At 42.9% G+C, this 19,954-nt stretch overlaps 1 protein-coding gene across 1 annotated transcript in view; it reads left to right on the top strand.

The window, feature by feature from the left end:
* The window catches only part of si:dkey-82f1.1 (DENN domain-containing protein 2A), a 40,432-nt gene that overhangs the window by 12,757 nt on the left and 7,721 nt on the right, over positions 1–19,954 (top strand). Inside the window, exons 2-12 of the mRNA XM_034218700.1 lie at positions 6,708–6,794; positions 9,764–10,789; positions 12,819–12,946; positions 14,657–14,769; positions 14,870–15,067; positions 15,327–15,420; positions 16,797–16,847; positions 17,035–17,222; positions 17,958–18,067; positions 18,770–18,839; positions 19,116–19,193. Of these exons, the coding sequence (XP_034074591.1) occupies positions 6,709–6,794; positions 9,764–10,789; positions 12,819–12,946; positions 14,657–14,769; positions 14,870–15,067; positions 15,327–15,420; positions 16,797–16,847; positions 17,035–17,222; positions 17,958–18,067; positions 18,770–18,839; positions 19,116–19,193 (2,142 nt within the window). The 5' untranslated portion in view covers position 6,708. The remainder of the gene's footprint in view (positions 1–6,707; positions 6,795–9,763; positions 10,790–12,818; positions 12,947–14,656; positions 14,770–14,869; positions 15,068–15,326; positions 15,421–16,796; positions 16,848–17,034; positions 17,223–17,957; positions 18,068–18,769; positions 18,840–19,115; positions 19,194–19,954) is intronic.

The raw sequence follows: 19,954 nt of genomic DNA, 5'->3' as shown, positions 1-19,954 counted from the left end.
CAGCACACAGCCAGCAAACAGCCAGCCAGCAAACAGCCAGCCAGCAAACAGCCAGCACACAGACAGCACACAGCCAGCACACAGACAGCACACAGACATCACACAGCCAGCACACAGCCAGCCAGCAAACAGCCAGCCAGAAAACAGCCAGCAAACAGCCAGCACACAGCCAGCACACAGCCTGCACACAGACAGCACACAGCCAGCACACAGCCAGCACACAGCCAGCACACAGCCAGCAAACAGCCAGCACACAGCCTGCACACAGACAGCACACAGCCAGCAAACAGACAGCACACAGCCAGCACACAGCCAGCAAACAGCCAGCAAACAGCCAGCACACAGCCAGCACACAGCCTGCACACAGCCAGCACACAGCCAGCAAACAGCCAGCACACAGCCAGCAAACAGACAGCAAACAGCCAGCACACAGCCAGCACACAGCCTGCACACAGCCAGCACACAGCCAGCACACAGCCAGCAAACAGCCAGCACACAGCCTGCACACAGACAGCACACAGCCAGCAAACAGACAGCACACAGCCAGCACACAGCCAGCAAACAGCCAGCAAACAGCCAGCACACAGCCAGCACACAGCCTGCACACAGCCAGCACACAGCCAGCAAACAGCCAGCACACAGCCAGCAAACAGACAGCAAACAGCCAGTAAACAGCCAGCAAACAGCCAGCAAACAGACAGCAAACAGCCAACAAACAGACAGCACACAGCCAGCAAACAGACAGCAAACAGACAGCACACAGCCAGCAAACAGACAGCAAACAGCCAGCAAACAGACAGCAAACACACAACAAACAGACAGCACACAGACAACAAACAGCCAGCACACAGACAACAAACAGCCAGCAAACAAACAGCAAACAGACAGCAAACAGCCAGCAAACAGCCAGCACACAGACAACAAACAGCCAGCACACAGACAACAAACAGCCAGCAAACAGCCAGCAAACAGACAGCAAACAGCCAGCACACATTCAGCAAACAGCCAACAAACAGCCAGCAAACAGCCAGCAAAAGCCAGCAAACAGCCAGCAAACAGCCAGCAAACAGCCAGCAAACAGCCAGCAAACAGCCAGCACACAGCCAGCAAACAGACAGCAAACAGCTAGCAAACAGCTAGCAAACAGCCTGCACACAGCCAGCACACAGCCAGCAAACAGCCAGCACACAGCCAGCACACAGCCAGCAAACAGACAGCAAACAGACAGCAAACAGCCTGCACACAGCCAGCACACAGACAGCAAACAGCCTGCACACAGCCAGCACACAGCCAGCACACAGCCAGCAAACAGCCAGCAAACAGCCAGCAAACAGCCAGCAAACAGCCAGCAAACAGCCAGCACACAGACAGCAAACAGCCAGCACACATTCAGCAAACAGCCAACAAACAGCCAGCAAACAGCCAGCAAAAGCCAGCAAACAGCCAGCAAACAGCCAACAAACAGCCAGCAAACAGCCAGCAAACAGACAGCAAACAGACAGCAAACAGCCAGCAAACAGCCAGCAAACAACCAGCACACAGACAGCAAACAGCCAGCACACAGACAGCAAACAGCCAGCAAGCAGCCAGCAAACAGCCAGCAAACAGACAGCAAACAGACAGCAAACAGCCAGCAAACAGCCACCAAACAGCCAGCAAACAGCCAGCAAACAGCCTGCACACAGCCAGCAAACAGCCAGCAAACAGCCAGCAAACAGCCAACAAACAGCCAGCAAACAGCCAGCAAACAGCCTGCACACAGCCAGCACACATTCAGCACACAGCCAGCACACAGCCAGCAAACAGCCAGCACACAGCCTGCAAACAGCCAGCACACATTCAGCAAACAGCCAGCACACAGCCAACAAACAGCCAGCAAACAGCCTGCAAACAGCCAGCACACATTCAGCAAACAGCCAGCACACAGCCAGCACACAGCCAGCACACAGCCATCAAACAGCCTGCAAACAGACAGCAAACAGCCCGCTGACAACAACCCAGAGGATGATAAAGCTAGGAAACTCTGACAGCACCATCTCCATACTGTGTGATAAAGCTACAACTCTACAGCAATAGTTGGTGTGATTATCATTAACAGTCAACACCTAAAGATACAAAGAGCTCAACAACAAATAAATCAACCAAAAAGGCAGGGGTATTGTCTAAAATTAATTTAGACAATATCCCTGTCTAAATGATGTTGACTAACTCATAACTGCCCCATCTTGAAGAATAACTCACTTGTGGAAAAGTTGGTGTGTGTGTGTGTGTGTGTGTGTGTGTGTGTGTGTGTGTGTGTGTGTGTGTGTGTGTGTGTGTGTGTGTGTGTGTGTGTGTGTGTGTGTGTGTGTGTGTGTGTGTGTGTGTGTGTGTGTGTGTGTGTGTGTGTGTGTGTGTGTGTGTGTGTGTGTGTGTGTGTGTGTGTGTGTGTGTGTGTGTGTGTGTGTGTGTGTGTGTGTGTGCAAATGCGTGTGTCATCACATTGCCATTGAATGAGTCCAAGCTGATTTATCTTTATTCAACATCTTGTGAGTTCACTGTAAAACAGATAAGCCAAGTGTAATCTATTAGTGGGTCTGCATGCTGCTGAGTCATCTGTGTGCTGGCCAACATACTGTACACAAATGTGCCAAGTCTTTGTGAGTCAGGGATTCATTTACAACTCTATGACTAGATCAAGGTCAGTCTTTAGTATGTAGCTCACACAGGGTGCCAGATGTGTGGAGTTTGGAGTCAATGTAGTTGCCTGTTCTGTGGAGAGGTGACCAAATGCAGATCTGACATCTGGGGAATAATTAGTCTGTGAGCCAATCAGAAAAAACATAGGGTCCCTACAGTATGTGTATAATTGACAGTTATCATTATCATCTGGACTTAAATGGCTTTTCAGAATCAAATGATGATTATTTATGAATATTTGAACTTGGTATCTCAGATCTGTTTCTTTTGCTTAACATAACTTACCTGGAAATGTTGTCTCTTTTGTCGTACCTAATAATAATAATAATAAATTCGATTTATAAAGCACCTTTCATTGCTCACAGCAATCCCTAGGTGCTACAGGAGGCATAACATAGGCTCCTCTACTACTAGCATTGTCATTCAATAGGGCTGATTGTTTTTTCATCCCTTTGTTCAAATGTGTTGTTGATATTCTGTCTCCTCATTCTTTGCTCAATGACCGGAAGCCTCTGAAGCTCATTGAATTGATAAATAATGATATGATAACATTAGCCTATTAGTAATGTAAAGTTACACTTTAGCATGAATAAATGCTGAGCCAGCCGTGCTGTTAAACCTGATGGAGAAGCTATTCCTATATCTACAAAAGGTTGATCAGATACTGAAACATTTCACACTCACTGCACACAGTTCTTAGCAAAGGGCCATTTGTTAGAGAAGCCTATCAACAAAGGTCATAAAATGCAATACTGATAGGTTTCATAATAACCACTGTATGAAGATCAGCCCATTTGATACAGCTACTGTACAGTCCTCCCAGTGTTAACCTCAGGTTGAAAGTTGCACAGTTAGATTGCCACACATGCAATACAAATACCACAGTTGTCTCCAGTCAGTATCACACTTGCTCACATATAAACCCTTCAATGGTTCCCTTTCTCCACTTTCCACTTTGCTGTACATTTCTAGAACAGGTGTTGACCCCTGATAACTGAAATTGTATTGCAGTGCTATGGTTCATCCAATAGTCCCCAAATAAACAACAGCATCCCTCTCTCAGTGGTTTATATGAGTACATGTTTATAAGAAGAATCGGTCTGTGTCCATCCGCAGATAGAAATCTTCCTCAGTGTTTGTTATGTAACTGATGCTTGGCTCTGATGGCCTGCCTCTGACCCTGAGTGCTGCTATCTCTAAAGGCCTCAAGGCATTTAAGATTGTGTGCTGTTCCCTGAGCACCAATCTTTTATGATTTAAGTCCAGGAATGGAGGTCATCCTTCAAGGAATATATTGGTGTTTTCTTAATGGTCATTAGGGAAAAATTGTTGAATCCCAACGACAATCAACAGGTGTATTTCAGGTCTAATTGAAAAGGTATGAATGTCTTTGAATATGAGTTATTTCCATTCCAACACACTCTCCACCGCCACCTTCTTCACCCAGCTGCTGAACAATACCACTTCCTCTGTCCACGTTCTGTCACACCTCACAGGCCTGGGGCTGAGGGGGGGCAGTTTCCCTGTGATGTTTTTATTGGCCTCAGCAGATGGCTTCCCTCAGCCTCTGCTTTGTTATGGTGGCCATCTTGCTCTGAGGGTCAGGGTTAACAATAGTTGCCAATAGCTGTAGGACACAAAAGCTTTCGCTGCTCCCCAAAAAGGAGTTTCCTCAGTTACCAAACGCTGTAAAACTAACAATGCTGTACAATTTAGTGCTTTTACGAGATGCCAGGACTCTACCGCTTGCCAGGTTCTGGCACAATTGGGGAATCCTTGTCTTGTATGAGTCAAGTTTGGGATGTTTTCAAGCCGAGTAAGTCAGAATGTTGTAGAAATACCAAATAACCTTTTAAACACCAGCATCTACACTGAATAGCCTTTGGGCTGCACACAATGAAATGGGACAGCCTAAAAGCCTTCCCTATTTTCACAGTGCAACAGTATACTTATATTATTCTTTGCAATATCCACTTTCCTCTTTAGTTTTGACAACCCCTGTCTCCCCAACCCCCCCCTCTCCTCTTCGATGTGCTCTCTCTCTTCATATCGTCCATCTTGCCTCTCCCCCCGTGATATCCAAAACCCTTCCCAACCTAGAAAAAAATGTAACTGTAAAACTAGGAGGCTCTATACATTCTTTACAGCCCCCCCGTCCCCCCGTCCCCTGTCCCATGCAGGATTTCTGTTCTTCATTTCTGTGTTGGCTTTTAGTAAGGAGAAAATAATCAAGAGGGGGAGGACGGGAAAAAAATTGGTTGATGTTTCCCCTCAAACATGTGACCTCTGTTCGGCTCACAGCTGAAAATAATTTGGCCATTGGACGTCTGACGCAAACCCTCCCCCTCCTTTTGATGGGGGGGCTAAAGACAAAGCAATTGATGGATGTAAGTTGAGCAAAAAGAAGTTGAAAAATTAACCATTGTACTTTAAGTAGACATCTTGTCAGACGAGACCACAGCCTTTCCGCCGTGTCCATTTGTTCTTTCATTCTGCGAGAAAAAAAAAAAGGAAAAGCCCAGAGCCGTTCCAAAACACTGGACCCAGAGGGCCAATTATGTTGTTAACTCAGGGAAGAGTTCAGCTATTTGGCTGCATTTTTCTACGTAATCTTCTGAAATTGTGGCATTTCTTCTGACTGCCAGTTGGGACAACAATTTGTGGAATTTGGCTGAAAAAGGCTCACATTCCCTCCATAGTCAGGGGGCAAGGGAGAGAAGTGTCAAAGTTAGCTAATGCAGGTTTATTGGGAGAGGATTGAAGGGGGGGGATTGGGCCCAGCCGTGCTCAGGAAATGTTTAACGGCCTACGGATACCCTAAAGTATCCCAGCACATCTGGTCTAATTCACACACATCACTGAGTTGGTCTGCAGTCAGGACTTTTTGGCGGGATGTGGGATCTATAGGTGTGTTATATTATACGAGTTTTTTTTGTGTGTGGGTATGCAACCGGGTGGCAAAGCATGTATCGGTGTCTCTGTGAATTTACTTAAGAACACATGTGAATATCTGCCAACAGAAGTTAACCCTGACCCCCCCTCTCTAATGTTAACCACATCTATGTCAGACTGATGCTAGGCCCATGCCAACCCTCCACCATCTTTAGGGCCAAGTCACGTGCCTTTTGCCAGTGGCTCTCATTCAATGGTTACTTACGGATAGTCTTGCAATGGCTCCAAGTGGATCTGGTTTTATGATATGCTGACAAATGGACCGAATAATAAGTTCCCCCCTCAAAGTCGCCTTGGCACCATTTGTCCTAATGAAGAACAGAGGGAAATGTGCAGTGCTGGAAGACTTTAAGGAAGTGATATCCTAAAATGAAAGGAGTTTGCGGAGAGGATCCGAAGTGCAAAAACAAAACGTCTGCGCAGTACTTAAAATCACTTCTGACGAGTACGAAAAGCCTGAGTGATAACCTTTAAAAAGTTGAACTCAGTGCCCTTCTTTGTCTTCTAGTTGCCAGTGATGTTTTTCTAATGGGGCTTGTTACAATGTGTTTTTAGAACATTCCATACTTTTTCCATATTGCCACATAGGAGCTGGGGTTTACGTGCTTGCAATTGTTAAAGTTTTGTTTTCATCTATTTCCTCCAATTCTATCAAGTGTGGGGGGTTTTTGTGCCAGTTTTGGGGGGATGGCGTGCAACCTGTGAGGTCTGAGTTTTTCTAGCCAGAGAAATGATAGGTTTGAGCCTTTTGGTAGTTTACATTCACACACTAGAGTTAGATTTGTTTTCTAACCCTAAGGGAGTACTGTGGGAGCAGCTCTTCTTTTCACTTAGATTTCATTTGTCTGAATATCAACCTGTTTTTAAGTATCATCTGCATAGGTAAAAAATACATTATTTCCAACTCTCCTGTAACAGTTTGACTTTTAAATGTTTGTGTTTGCAACCTACAAACTGAGATATTGGTCTGTTTTGCATTCTCATTTGTTTAGAGAAACTTTTACCATCCACACAATGCATTTAACACTTCAAATAAATATATTGTGCTTACTGTCGGTGTCTTTCTCTGTGTGCAGGATGCCAGCTGCTAGCACCATGACCGGAGGGAGGGCCCTGCTGCTCTGCACAAACACTGACAACTGTATCTACCAATCAGTCAACGGGTAGGTGCCTCAAAAGACAATCAAATATTTCAATTCTGATTCAGTAGTTGAAATAATCACAGTCCAACATATCAGTGCTATAACCAATACTATGGGGATGTCTCTTTTTGTAAATGATCAAAGTTCCTTTGAATCAGGTTTTCATAGCCACCACTTAGAGTGAAGCTTTTTTAAACATCAGTCTCTCATTGCCATAATTACTGATTCTTCTAAAAATGAGACAATGGTCTAGACCGAAAGAATCCTTGCAGCACTGGCTGGTATTTCTATTGTTTCTGTTTTATTTTGTGAGATTCTCCTTGCTGTTGCTTACCATTGCAATTATTTTATTTTTAAACTTGAGGGAGAGCAACAGTTCCTCCTGATTTATACCAAAATGTTATCCAGCGATATAAATTCAGCTAGTGGAGTAGGAAAGTGGTGGTCTTTATTTGTTTATACTGTAGTAAGAATGCAAGGTTATATCGGATTTGTTAAAGTAAAAGTCCTATCCAATTTATATATTGACCAGATGACTTATGGTTTAAGCATTTGCTAAAGTTGGATGAAATTATCATCAACAAGTATAAATGCTTATAGTAAACTGATACAATGATAGGATTTTGATGCCGTCTCTCATTCCAAGCTGTCCACAGACATGCAAGACATGAAGATGAAGCCATAACATATACTTACTGTATTATATCTATCTATTATACCTTTTGCTTTCAGATGGAAACTAGCAGATGTTCAGAGTGCTGAAGGGTGCAAAAAAGTGTTGCTTGGGCCTACATATCCCTTTTCCCATCCTAAAGCTCTGTACTGCTCTGAAGCTAGCTGGAGACTCCCCTCTCCATGCGGGTCAGCAACATAACAATAGCAGGGCAGGAGTGCAGGGCAGAATTGGCCATCTGGCATCTAGTTACTGTTCCTGCCCCCCCCCTGCTGCCACTGTCTCATGCCTCTTTGACCACTCTCCATAGTCCCTTCTGTCATCCTTGCAATATTCATTAGTTCTATTTTAATTAAAATGAGGGGATTTTGGTTTGTGACAATAACAGGGATTGTGGGAGGTTTTAATGTCTGTAGTTTTGTCTGTACCCTTGCTCATATGTTCTGTACATTTATCCCTGGAAATAGTCAAAAATGGTTTTTCCGGAACATTAAAATACTCTTTATCTCTGTTATATTGTCCTCCCCATTTCCAACCCTTTCTCATATCCTCTGATCCCGTGTTAGCTCAGCTGGTTGGAGAAGATGTTGTGTCCTTGTATCTCCTTCCGCCCTCAGTAACACTCATCTTCATGTTCCACCCATACCGTCTGTCTCTCAATCTCTCTTTGTCTCTTAATCACAATCAAGTGTTTTTTGAGACGAGGTGAAAAATATTATTAATTTCCTCCTCCATCTGCTCGTATTTTTCTTTAACTCCTTCGCTACACAAGCCCCCTGCCGACTCCTGCTTTCCTTTACCCTGCTTTTTATTTGACCTAGTTTTTTTACCATCTGTTGCTTCATGCTTAATAAGAACTGCTGTTTCAACCGAGGTACTCAAAAGAAAAAATAAAGGGGGAGAGAGGTCAAGATAATAAAACCCAGAGCAATTTAAAAGAAAATGACTTGGTTTTCTTGTTCCCCTTGTTTTAAGGGTCTCTGAGGAAACTTGAATCAGTAATTTCCCCCTGAGATTTCCTCTAGATTGCATGACTGTTGGTTTTCACATCCAGCAATGTCATCAGAAGTCACCAAGGCCGCGTTTCCTCTGTTTGTTGGAAATTCAATCATTTGATGAATGGTCTTAGGGCCAAAAAAGAAAGTTTTGAGCAGTAGAGAAGCAAAGATGCACGTCTGCACTTCGGCCTCTTCCCTCGTCTGTGTATACATTCATCTCTTCTCCAGAAATAGCTGTGTGCGTAGCTTGTAAACTTTGACCCCGAAACCCAGAGTTCAAACAGTCGTGACCCAGTAATCTTCCAGGAGTGACTCACAGCGAAAACAGAGGCACCAAACAGACGTCTGAGCCCTCTTTACAAGAATTCTTGTTTGCCTCATAAAACAAAGATCTATTTGGACTTAATTGTAAGTGCTTGTGTTGTGCAGCCAATTTAAAGAGCTATGGGGAGCACGGTTCTTAGCTGTGTACACTGAAGGCAGCACGTTACATTTCTATGGAAATAATTGCACTATAAATGATTAGAGTTGACAACAGTTCAATGTACTTTCTCAGCCTGTTTATCCAGTGTGAATAAGTGCAGTTGTGGTAAGCAATGCCCCGTTGCTAAGAGAAGACTCTTTTCAAACGTTGTCTGTTTGAGATTATTTTGGTACGTTTCCCCCTTTCATTCTGCGTACATGAATAACTTGAATATTTGAAATACGCCTTACTGCGAAATGGACCATTCAAGAAAGCTTTAATATATTGATTTAAGAGGATGAAATCACATATTTTCCTACCAATAATAAATGATAATGTCAAGCTTAATTTCCATTAGACTATTAAGCTAAGGTTCGTCTGAATTTGTAAATTATATCGATATTTCAGCTTTCAGATCTTACTTACTGAACTCCTTTAGCTAAATTAAAAGACAACTAAGCTGCTTTCAAGCAATACTGTATTGTATATATTTTGTTTTGTAAAGAATAGGGTCAGTAAGCATTTTCAGAGGATACCAATTTGCTAATTTAAAGACATCTTGATTTTTTTGATAATGGCTTACTATCTACGTATCAGAGAGTTGTATGTTTAATTTTTTTAAGTTATATTTCAATGTACTATGTTTTTTGACACATGAAAACAGAACCATACATCTACATGTCGTTCCTTCTGTTTTGTGTTGCCTCTGTCTATCATTGAAATACTTTCTTGTGGGCTCATGTTTGCTGGGCAGCTTTTTGGTGAACATGTATGAAATTTGTGGTTTGCCTTCAACTCTTGTTAGCAAGTATGTCGAGTATGTCTGTTGACTTTTCTGTGTGTGGTTCTTCTCCAGGCTCCAGTGCTGTGGTCTGAAGGTCGGGGAGGCTCCGTCGTCTGCGGTGCCCCAGCGCCAAGAGGTGTGCGGGTCGCCGGGGGACAGAGACAGGAGGGAGACCGCTGTGTCCACCAAGCGTCCCCTCTCTCCCTTACTCAGCCCTCCTGACGGCCCTCCTGACACCATGCTGGCTCACAGGAGAGCCACCGACCCGCGGACTCCCAACATGGAGAACGGGCTGTGTGGGAAGCTGAACAACAACAAGAGCCCGGCAGCAGCCAAGACGGCCAGCATCAGAGATAAGATCTCACAATGGGAGGGCAAAAAGGAGACTGCCCCGTCTTCTACAGGGACATGTCCACTGATCACGGCAGAGAAGGAAGTTGAGACGGTGAGGAAAAAGGAACCTAAAGCTTCAGAAGTCCAAAGGACAGATAGCAAGAGGTTTGTTAGTTGGGACAGACAGGACTCAGGGAAGGAAAATGTTGGAAAGCTGGCGGATTTGAGGCCTAAATCTCCAGACGGCCCATCAAACAAGGACAAGGAAGTGATCTTAGAGAGGGGATTTCGGGCCTCAAAACCAACGGAACAACCTAAGGACAAGAAAAGTGTTTTAACTCATGTTAAGAAACTGGAGAAGGCAACAAAGGATGTTCCTCACAGACCTTCACTGGCATTTCCAGGGAATTACTTCTGCCCTCCTTCAAAGGAGGAGCAGGAGGAATCAGAAAAGAGGGTCGGCGAGCCCATTTTTGGGACTTTGGAGGTTGTTCGTCCTGGCAGCTCGCGGAGGAAGAGGGAGGGGGATCCAGAGAACTTGTACAGTGAGCCAGGTGCTCCATCTATAAACCCTCTACCTAAACCTCAGAGGACCTTCCAGCATCACACCCCTCCCACAACCCCAACTTCAGGCCTCGGCTTGGGGAAGGGAAGGCGGAACTTGCCCCCTTTGCCCTCCATTCCTCCTCCCCCTTTACCCACGTGCCCCCCACCTGGAGTGTGCAGGAGAACCTGGGCAGACAAAGCCCGGGACAGTAATAACAGGTAGGGAATAAGACGATGAAAACAGTTGTATGCTCGCTACTTGGCCAACACATGCATTTTTGCTCAGGCTTAGTATTTGCATGAGTTTTTTTAAGTAGAAAACATGCGACTGTATAAATAAAACCTATGATGAACGATGAGCTATGATGAACGAGTTGTGAGAGATTTGTTGAAAAAACGAATTTCTCCCATAGTTCTATTGTTGAACGCAGCCTCCATTCACTTTAATGATTGAATAACTTCTCTATGGAGACATAGATATACCTAGAAAAACTAATTATTCATATAGTATTGGTCAAATTGTGGGGGAAGTGATCCTTTCACTATTGTCTTATTTCAAAATTCACAACAATTTAATATTTAAAGTTGCTTTTGGAATCGGATTCAACCAGTGAGGCTCTGGTTCTCCTCTGAACCCCTCCCCCACCGTCTCTGAACAAACTGAGGTGAACAACATTTCCCACATCTGCTGTAAATCAAAACCACCGGTGACATCATCCTATTTCTAAATATCCCAAAGAATGAGCTCATTGGTTGGATCTGAGGAATGTACACATCAACTCAACTCATTACTCTTTCCAAAACTCATCTGGAGGAGGAGATCAACATGCAGAGTAGTGAGTCATGTCAAAGAGGGCCTTCACTTTTTCAAGAATTCATGCCTTGACAGTAAAAACGGTTGCGCAAGGCATTTGGCTTTTATTAGGCCTTTTTCGGGGATTTGTAATTACAAAAATGTGTGTACTGGTAAAGTGTAAAGTCGGATCCAGAATCGGAGTCGCTTCTCGTGCCAAGAGCAATTACCATGTTGGAATTTACCAGAGTCTTCTTAGTAACATTCAGTCAAGTGAACACATTTCTGCAAGGAAACACAAAAATGTGTGTGCTCTGCGTTATTGGAGCACATCTATTGTTCACTTTCTGCAGCGGTCTGAATTCTTGTTTGGAGCTTGCCTTGAATCTGTTACATTCCATACCATATGTGGAGGCCTCACTCCGCTCAAGTGTGCTGTGTCAAGCCCTTTGTTTGCTCAGGCTGTCTGTCTCTCAGTGTCCGCTGCACTGTGCATTTTTGTGCATGTGAACGAATGCACTGCGTTGCCAGTTCATTAGCTACACTTGGCTTCATCTGATTCCATCCAACAGCTCTGCTATAAATCATACTTTTGTAAAGCATGCAATGTTCAGTTTATGTTTCACTCTGTCAGAAAAGGGTTTATTTAACTTCACGTTCATTTACTTTCCTTATATATCAAGGACTATGCATAATTGTTGACATTATTATCATGGACAGATTTGGCTAAATTGTTCATTTTTACATGCAGCTTCCAAAAGTGAATGTTAAAGTAAAAAAAAGACTAGCAAGTTGTCCTTTCCTGCAGTGTGTGATATAGGTTTGTGTGCATGTAAATGGTCTGCAAAGGCTAACATCCCAAAGTTCCCAAGAGGGAGTTTCTCTCCCACACACTCCCCCCTGCCTGAAACGTCTTCTTGGACTCCTTTATTTACTTCTATAATTGATATCACTATGTAACACTCGTGCTTCTATTGTTTAGCGCCCCAACAAATTGCACGATGATAGGCTAAGGGCCGATCAATCTCTAAGCAGTTAGCCAATCACAACAGAGCCGGCCAGTTAACCAATCAGTGCAGACTGGGCTCTGGTTTCAGACAGAGGGTGAAAAGAGGTGCTGCAGCACAGGCAGTATGAGAAAATAAAGAGCTTTTTGAACATTAAAGCATGGAGACATGTCACAGTAGAGACACTACATACAGATATGAATGTGGAAATGAGCAGAATAGGGCCCCTTTAATTGTATGTGTGCGTGCATGTGGGAATGCAGTCAAACCACAGATTCTTGTGAGCACTTCATTCTGCTTGGCTTTAATCTTTGGCAGTGATGAAACACAGATGTGGTCAAACAAATGTGTCAACTATCAAATGGTAACATCAGTTTCAACAGAAACTCCTCTTTTCTTTTATATCTGCCGTGCAATTTCTAAATCTTTGTAATGCTCTGTCCTCCAGGAAATCCTATGAATTTGAGGATCTGCTCCAGTCGTCCACAGAAGGCTGCAGGGCGGACTGGTACGCTCAGTCCAGGCTGGGCCTAACACGCACTTTATCAGAAGAGAATGTCTACGAGGACATAATAGGTAAAAACAATACATACCAACATATATCACTCCCATTTCTTTGTCATTAACTAAGCAAAACGTCCAAAAACAGTCTCTCGAAAGTCACCTTTTAGACATGTGGTTTCAAAGCGTTCAACTTTATTGTGTAAAACTGAAACCATTGTTGCATAGTGTACTATAGGTTGGATGTTGTCCTATTTGCCCTACCCTTCATACACTGCATGACCTTGTAGTTTAATTTCTCATATCAGCGTGTATCATAGCAACAGAGGTGATGAGGAGGCCAAGCTGTCTTTACTCTGCTCAGGTTTTAATTTAGAGCCACGCTGCTTAACTTTTATTAAAAATGATACGGCAAAATGTGACCCACGTTCCTACCTTATTGTCTGCAGCGTTATGCCAACCCCACCTAGAGCCTGCGAGATTTCATAAGGTACAATAGTGGCGTTGTGTGAGGTTGTAGCAGAGGTCGGCTATTGGGGGGAGGGGGGGGGCATGTGAGGCACATTACTGGCAATGGCTTCAATGTGTCTTTGGTTTTCATCCAAGAGACCAGTAATGAGTAAACGCTTGTTAGCAACAGTCCAATTAACTTTAATTATATCTGAGTGATACCGCAGCTTATTTTGAATTATTTTTTATAGTTTCCTTCTTTCCGACACCGATCTCTCAGCGGTGTCTCATGGGTAAAGCAACTCAAAGAGCTGTCTACACAAAAAGCAGCTTTGGGAGTTCCTAGATATAGGTAGGGGTGAAACGTTGTGATATCCTCCCTGGCATGTCATCAACACGCAAACCAGGTTCTCATCAACACGCTTTAAAAACAATCCACATGCCTGACCGTGTTTTCAGATTGAGAGGAAAGCTACTGTCACCACCACTTGTTTCCAGACACACACATTGATGGCACACTCACATCTTCACAGCTGACGGAGAGCACTAACACACTGAATTGAATTGAATTGATTTATTTAAAACATTAATCAACATATTAAAAAAACATGTAAAAGTACTCGAATTAGCCAAAAGGCTAGTTTTCATCGATAGTCCCTTTGCCAGATGGTGATAGACATCCTAAAAGCAATAATAAAAATAACACAACATTGTTATACCATTGTACACATTTACAATAGATGACATCACTGAATACAGATAACAAATATAATAAATAAATAAAACATTTACAATACACAGTCATACACACACCTACACCCACACATCAGTGCTGACACTGTGGATTATTAATGAGCCACTTTTTAACACTGTGCTTGAATGTGAAGAGATAAGTGTGTCACAAGCCGGCAATGTGAAAAACAGTACACTGATCCCTTGTTGTTGTGAAGGGAGAAGGAGCTCCTCCGACTCCTACAGCTCACATCTGGTGGAGGAATTGATAAAGCACAGGAGAAGAGAGACAGATACAAAGGGAGAAACAGGTTTTTGAAAATGAAACGTCCTCACTACTCGTCTGCAGGGGAGGACTGGTGGGTAAAGTTAGCATTAGCTCTGCAAGCGTCTTATCACAGTGAAATATGAGCTGGGTACGCAGAGTCTGGAAGTTCTCCATCAGCACATCTGGAGTACGATGGAACTGGCAAAACAAATATAACTGATATGGAAAGACAGCTTTATCAGCATATTGGAAAGACGTTGGAAGCTGTTGTGTAACCAAGGTCACATAGATTTCTTATTTTTATTTATTTTGTATGTATTTTCTTTCTTCTGAAGATCCTCCCTCCAAGGAGAATCCCTATGAAGATATAGAGCTGGAGAGAAGTTGCTTGGGAAGCAAATGTGTTTCACCTGCCTCCTCATCTCCTGTCCCCGACACGCCAACTAAGGTACCAATTTGTTGATAAATCAATATAAAAACATTTAGATGTAATAAAAAATACTTCTGTACTAAAAACAATGTTCTTATGTATCTTTTCCCCTCCCCAGCTCTCCTCCAAACCTGGCTTCTTCAGACAAAATTCAGAACGGCGAAGCTTCAAACTCCTGGAGCTCCGTAAGACCGGCAGGGACACTGGCTTCTCCTCTCCCTCCCGCATCAGCCCCCCCTCCACCCCCAGCAGCCCTGACGACACCCCTTGCCTCTCCGGAGACCCGTGCAATCGCAGAAGGAGGAAAATCCCAAAGGTACGGGAGTCTGAGAGGCATTTTGCTGAGCTCACTCTGCTCTGTCTGTGATTTATGGTGCCGGGAAGTTCAGAGCTGGTCCACTCATGCTGCCGTCTGGGGATGGGAATATTTTCTGATGGATATTTCCTTTGAGAAGTGTGCTCAGAGGAAGGCCTCCCAGAAGCTGTATTGAATTGATTTTATGAAGAGCGTGACCAATTTTGTTTATTAGCTTTAAGAAGTTAAAGATGGACATTTTTCCCCCCTACTCCCGCAGATGGTGCTGAAAATCAACGGCATCTTCGAGGCACGGAGAGGGAAGAAACGAATGAAGAGGGTGTCTCAGTCGACAGAGTCCAGCTCAGGGAGAGGTGAGTCCGGCCACATAAATATCATTTATTCACATCATCTGTTTTTTTTTACTTACTAAAAATCATGTCCTGCTCTTCAATGCTTCTATCAAGACGGTAACATTTACAGGCAATTTACATCAGCTTTACACAACTGTCATGTGATGCGGCACTATTCTGTATTCATCATTGTGGCACATGGAGTCCACGATTTGCTGCACTAGAGGTATTTTGATCTGGAAGGAAGCCGTTTCGGTTGATGATGCACATTAAAAAAAACACAGGAGTTAAGCAAATCACGAAACATAAAAGACACACCACCATTGCAATACTAGTAAAAACCCGCACTAACAAACACATGTATTAAGAGTATATTAGTATTAATTAGCATATTAGTTTAAGTTAAAAAGCAAAAAATAAATCCTAAATCATGCCAAACTACTACTACTAAAATATTTCTAAATGTTTTTATTATACAATAACAAATAACAGTAGTATAGTAGTGTTTTCTGGGCAAATGGTTATGACTTCAAATGATTATCGCTACAAAAAAACAACTCAACACTTTTAATATCGAACCGTCACCACTTTGTAGATTCTGTGAGGAGGAAGAGGAAGACCAGATGCATTTATTTTTTTATTGTCCATACGTTGCAAGACTGTGGACTGAGATTCAAAATTGGCTTAAGACACTTTATATTGATTTTGCATTGACTCCCTTTGGTCTTTTGTTTGGGCTTTTGGATGAGGACAATACACAGTTGATGAATACAATTATTCTTCTGGCAAAAATACTTATTTTTAAAGTTCAATCAAGGGGAAATCTGAATTTAAGGTGTGTGAAAAGTAGATTAAAAACACAATTTATTTTGAAAAGGATGATTGCCACAAAGAATCAAAGGATGGCTCAACACACCATGCAATGGGAAACAATCAGCTCTAATGAAGAGTGGGATAAAAAGGAATAATAAATGCTTTTGATGATATTGGACTGTCAACCTATTTTTTTATTTTTTGTTTTGTTTATGAAATGTTGAAGTGACCAACTGACTGTATTTTATTATTATTTTTTCTGTTTTTTGTTGTTGTCTGAGATAAGAATGTCTCTTTTTGTTATTGTAATGTCCATGTTTTTGTTTACTACAAATCTCAGTTTGACCAGAAAGACTTTACAGGTCTCCCCCCATAAAAGGGACGATCACATGTATCCACTTAGTTTTATGGGCAGAGAAACATTTTGTGGTCAGTTGAGAGTGACCCGTGTGTGTGAGAGGAGTGTGTGTTGGTGTGTGTTGGAGGCTGTAATGAAAGCAAGGAGGGCAGGTTCCATGTGCTTTTAGTTTCCTGAGATAGTTTTTTGCAGTCTGCTCACACTCTGTTTTCTTTTGTCCATTCAGTGACGGATGAAAACAGCGAGTCAGAAAGTGACACAGAGGAGAAACTACAAGGTGAGGACAGAAAATGTATACAGTGTTGTGCTTAAGTGATGCTAAGCTGTATAGATATGAAATAGTTGGGTTGACACAGCTGCAGATGTACATGGTGGCCTCACGCTGACCCTCTATCCATTTCATGTTTATGTGTGGAAACATGCCATGGATGTATTTGCATAACATGTGTCTCTCTTGTCCTCAGCTCACAGCCAGCGCCTGGTGTCGGTCCAGTCCATGCTGAGGCAGACGGGGCGGTACCGGACCTTGGAGAGGGATCTGATGGAGCTGCAGGAGAGGAACCTCTTTGAATATTTTATAGTTGTTGCGCTCCATAAGACCAAGGCTGGAGTCCCATACCTGCCTGAAGTCACACAGCAGTTCCCTCTCAAGGTAAACAGGGAGAGGCATTTTAGCTGTCGCAAAGTAAGACACCTGAAATGATGTTGGAAGAAGGAGACATTATTGTAGATATTATTATCTAAGGAAATGTCCAGTTTCCCAAAGGCAATAATTCAACCTATGGTTTATGAGCACCTGGTTTGAACTCTTCTGGGAAAAGAAAAAGGGATTTTCTTCGCTTCTGGGAACAGCAACAGCAGGTTTCATGCAGTAAAAAAAGAAATATCCTCATATATTTAGAGCATTGTGACTGCTGTGCTACTGACTAAAAAAAGATGGAAAATAACTTCAATTTCATCACAACTTTCAGTTTCAGCTTCTTAACAGTGATGTTATCCAGTATGTGCAAGACTCCTCAATATTGTGGTTTCAACAATGTCATTAAGCATTATCTTATCACATTGAATTACCTTTGGCTCTACTCATATTAACTTAAACAATGACACTACAATGTTATGATAATGAACATTAAGGATTAGGAAAATATTAACATTGTTTTGGCATTAGAACAATCTGCACTTTCATTGTTTTTTTCTTATCTCATTTCTGTATACAGATGTTTCTGTTTAAGATTGACCTCAGTTCAATATTAGACAGCAAGTTAAACAGCAAGATATCTGTCTGTGTGTGAGTGTGAAACATGAGGGTTTAAGACTTAAATAGTATTATACTTCAGGTTTCTTTGAATATACTCCTTTTCACATTTCCTCTCTTTTTTCCATCCAGCTTGAGAGGAGCTTTAAGTTCATGCGGGAGACGGAGGACCAGCTGAAGGTTATCCCTCAGTTCTGTTTTCCTGACGCCAAAGACTGGGCGCCTGTCGACAACTTCCCCAGGTCAGTCCCAGTCTGACTGCACCTCGCAAATACAAAGAGAAACAAAACAGGGAGAGAGGAACTTCCCGGCACAGTGTTAATAGCTCAGCTGTTGCTAATGGCCACTTGTTAGAGAAGAAGCTGAAAGCCCAAAATACTAAATGACCTCTTGGCTTGTAAAGAAGTCTGTTCCTTCTTTAATGATTAGGTGCTGATGGTAGCAAATGATTACAGGGAGAGAGGGTGGGTTTAGCACCTTACACCTGGTTTGTTATTACAGAATCCGCCCTCTTTGTGTAATGTTAAAAGTGTCTATATTACCCAATACCTCCTAGCTTAGACTCTCAACGTGTGCATTGTTCAGAGAGGTGATGAAGTGTGTCCTGGCTAATAATTACCTGGAGGCAAATGTTCGATGAGTGGGGGGGGGGGCACCAAACACACACCTGCATTGAACTTGCTGACACTGTAGCCTGTCAGGAAGGTCGTCATCCGTCAATAAGTACCTGTCAGGCAGAGAGATAAGGGAGATTTGTGTGGAGATTTGCGGTGTAATAAGCCTGTCCCGCGGCTCTTCCCTCCCGAGTACAAAGTCATACCCTTGTTTGCCTAAAAACAAAGTCATGTTCGAGAGTTTCTGTTTCAGTCTTTTCTGCACAATTTCAACAGCTATACATATTTCCAGCAAGTTTGAATCACTTTTGTTTTGTCTTTTATTTCCAGCGAGACGTTCTCATTCGTCCTGACGGGTGAGGATGGAAGCAGGCGGTTTGGCTACTGTCGGCGATTGTTGGTATGTTATTGGTATATGGTGTGCTCTTATAATGCTGCTAGATAATCCTTCATTATAGACATGCTCATCCAAATTCTGATAGCGCTTTCACCCTTTTCTTTTTGTTGTTTTTATTGTGCAATGTAAAGTATTTCCCACATATTTCTGTGAAAGTCTACAAAGTCTCTGCCAAACAAAGGCTTTGCTTTGCTCCAGTTGTCTAATCCGTGTGGTTATACTTGGGTGAGCAGTCTTGTGACACCGCAGGGTTTGAAGCTGTCTTTTTCCTGTTCACAGCCCAGTGGTAAAGGCCGGAGGCTTCCTGAGGTCTACTGCATCGTCAGCCGCCTGGGCTGCTTCGACCTCTTCTCTAAGGTAGATATACTGCGCTCAGCATAAACAGAAGTTTGCTCAGAATCACATGTGTTATACCAGTGGTGTCCAAAATACGGCCTGGGGGCCAAATGCGGCCCGTGGGCCATTTTGAATCGGCCCTCAGCAAATTAAAAAAAGTATATAATGGAATATGGCCCACAAATGAAAATAGTGCTTGTCTTATATTGTACTTATTAAATATATATGTAAACATATATTACACAGTAGTATTCATGTGTTATAAGCCATCTTTTCAAATAAATTCAGTCAAAACATTTTCTACCAAATCTTAGTTGATAAGAAATAAGCACAACAACTTATTTACATAACAAGCTTGAAATGCACCCTTCATATTTCTCCTTATAATCAATCTGAGGCTTCTCTTTTAAGGAATGAGCTGCCAACAAAACAAATGAAACCTCATGGAAAGCTATGATGTAGGCAATTTTGTTCTTAAAGCATTTTCAAGAATCAAGCATAATTTACCTACATTTGATTGATTTTGCTAACTTATAACTTAACTTATGACGCAATATACCTCATCTCTAGTAAGGGGCCCAGCCCTTATTATATTTTTTCTGTATGTGGCCCTCAGTGAAAAAAGTTTGGACACCCCTGTGTTATACCATACCAAAGCATACATACAACCCCACCCCCACTAGAAGAATACAGAGCTACCACCCTCGGTGCCCGCAGAGCCCCACCCACCCTCTGCCGGCTCTTCTTTCCCACAGAGCGGTGCAGTGCTGGCTGCAGTACAG

The sequence above is a fragment of the Gymnodraco acuticeps genome, unplaced genomic scaffold, assembly GCF_902827175.1.
Source record: "Gymnodraco acuticeps unplaced genomic scaffold, fGymAcu1.1, whole genome shotgun sequence".
NCBI classification, from domain to species: domain Eukaryota; kingdom Metazoa; phylum Chordata; class Actinopteri; order Perciformes; family Bathydraconidae; genus Gymnodraco; species Gymnodraco acuticeps.
The sequence above is the reverse complement of the archived record's forward strand: the minus strand, read 5'-3'. Positions and strand labels throughout refer to the sequence as shown.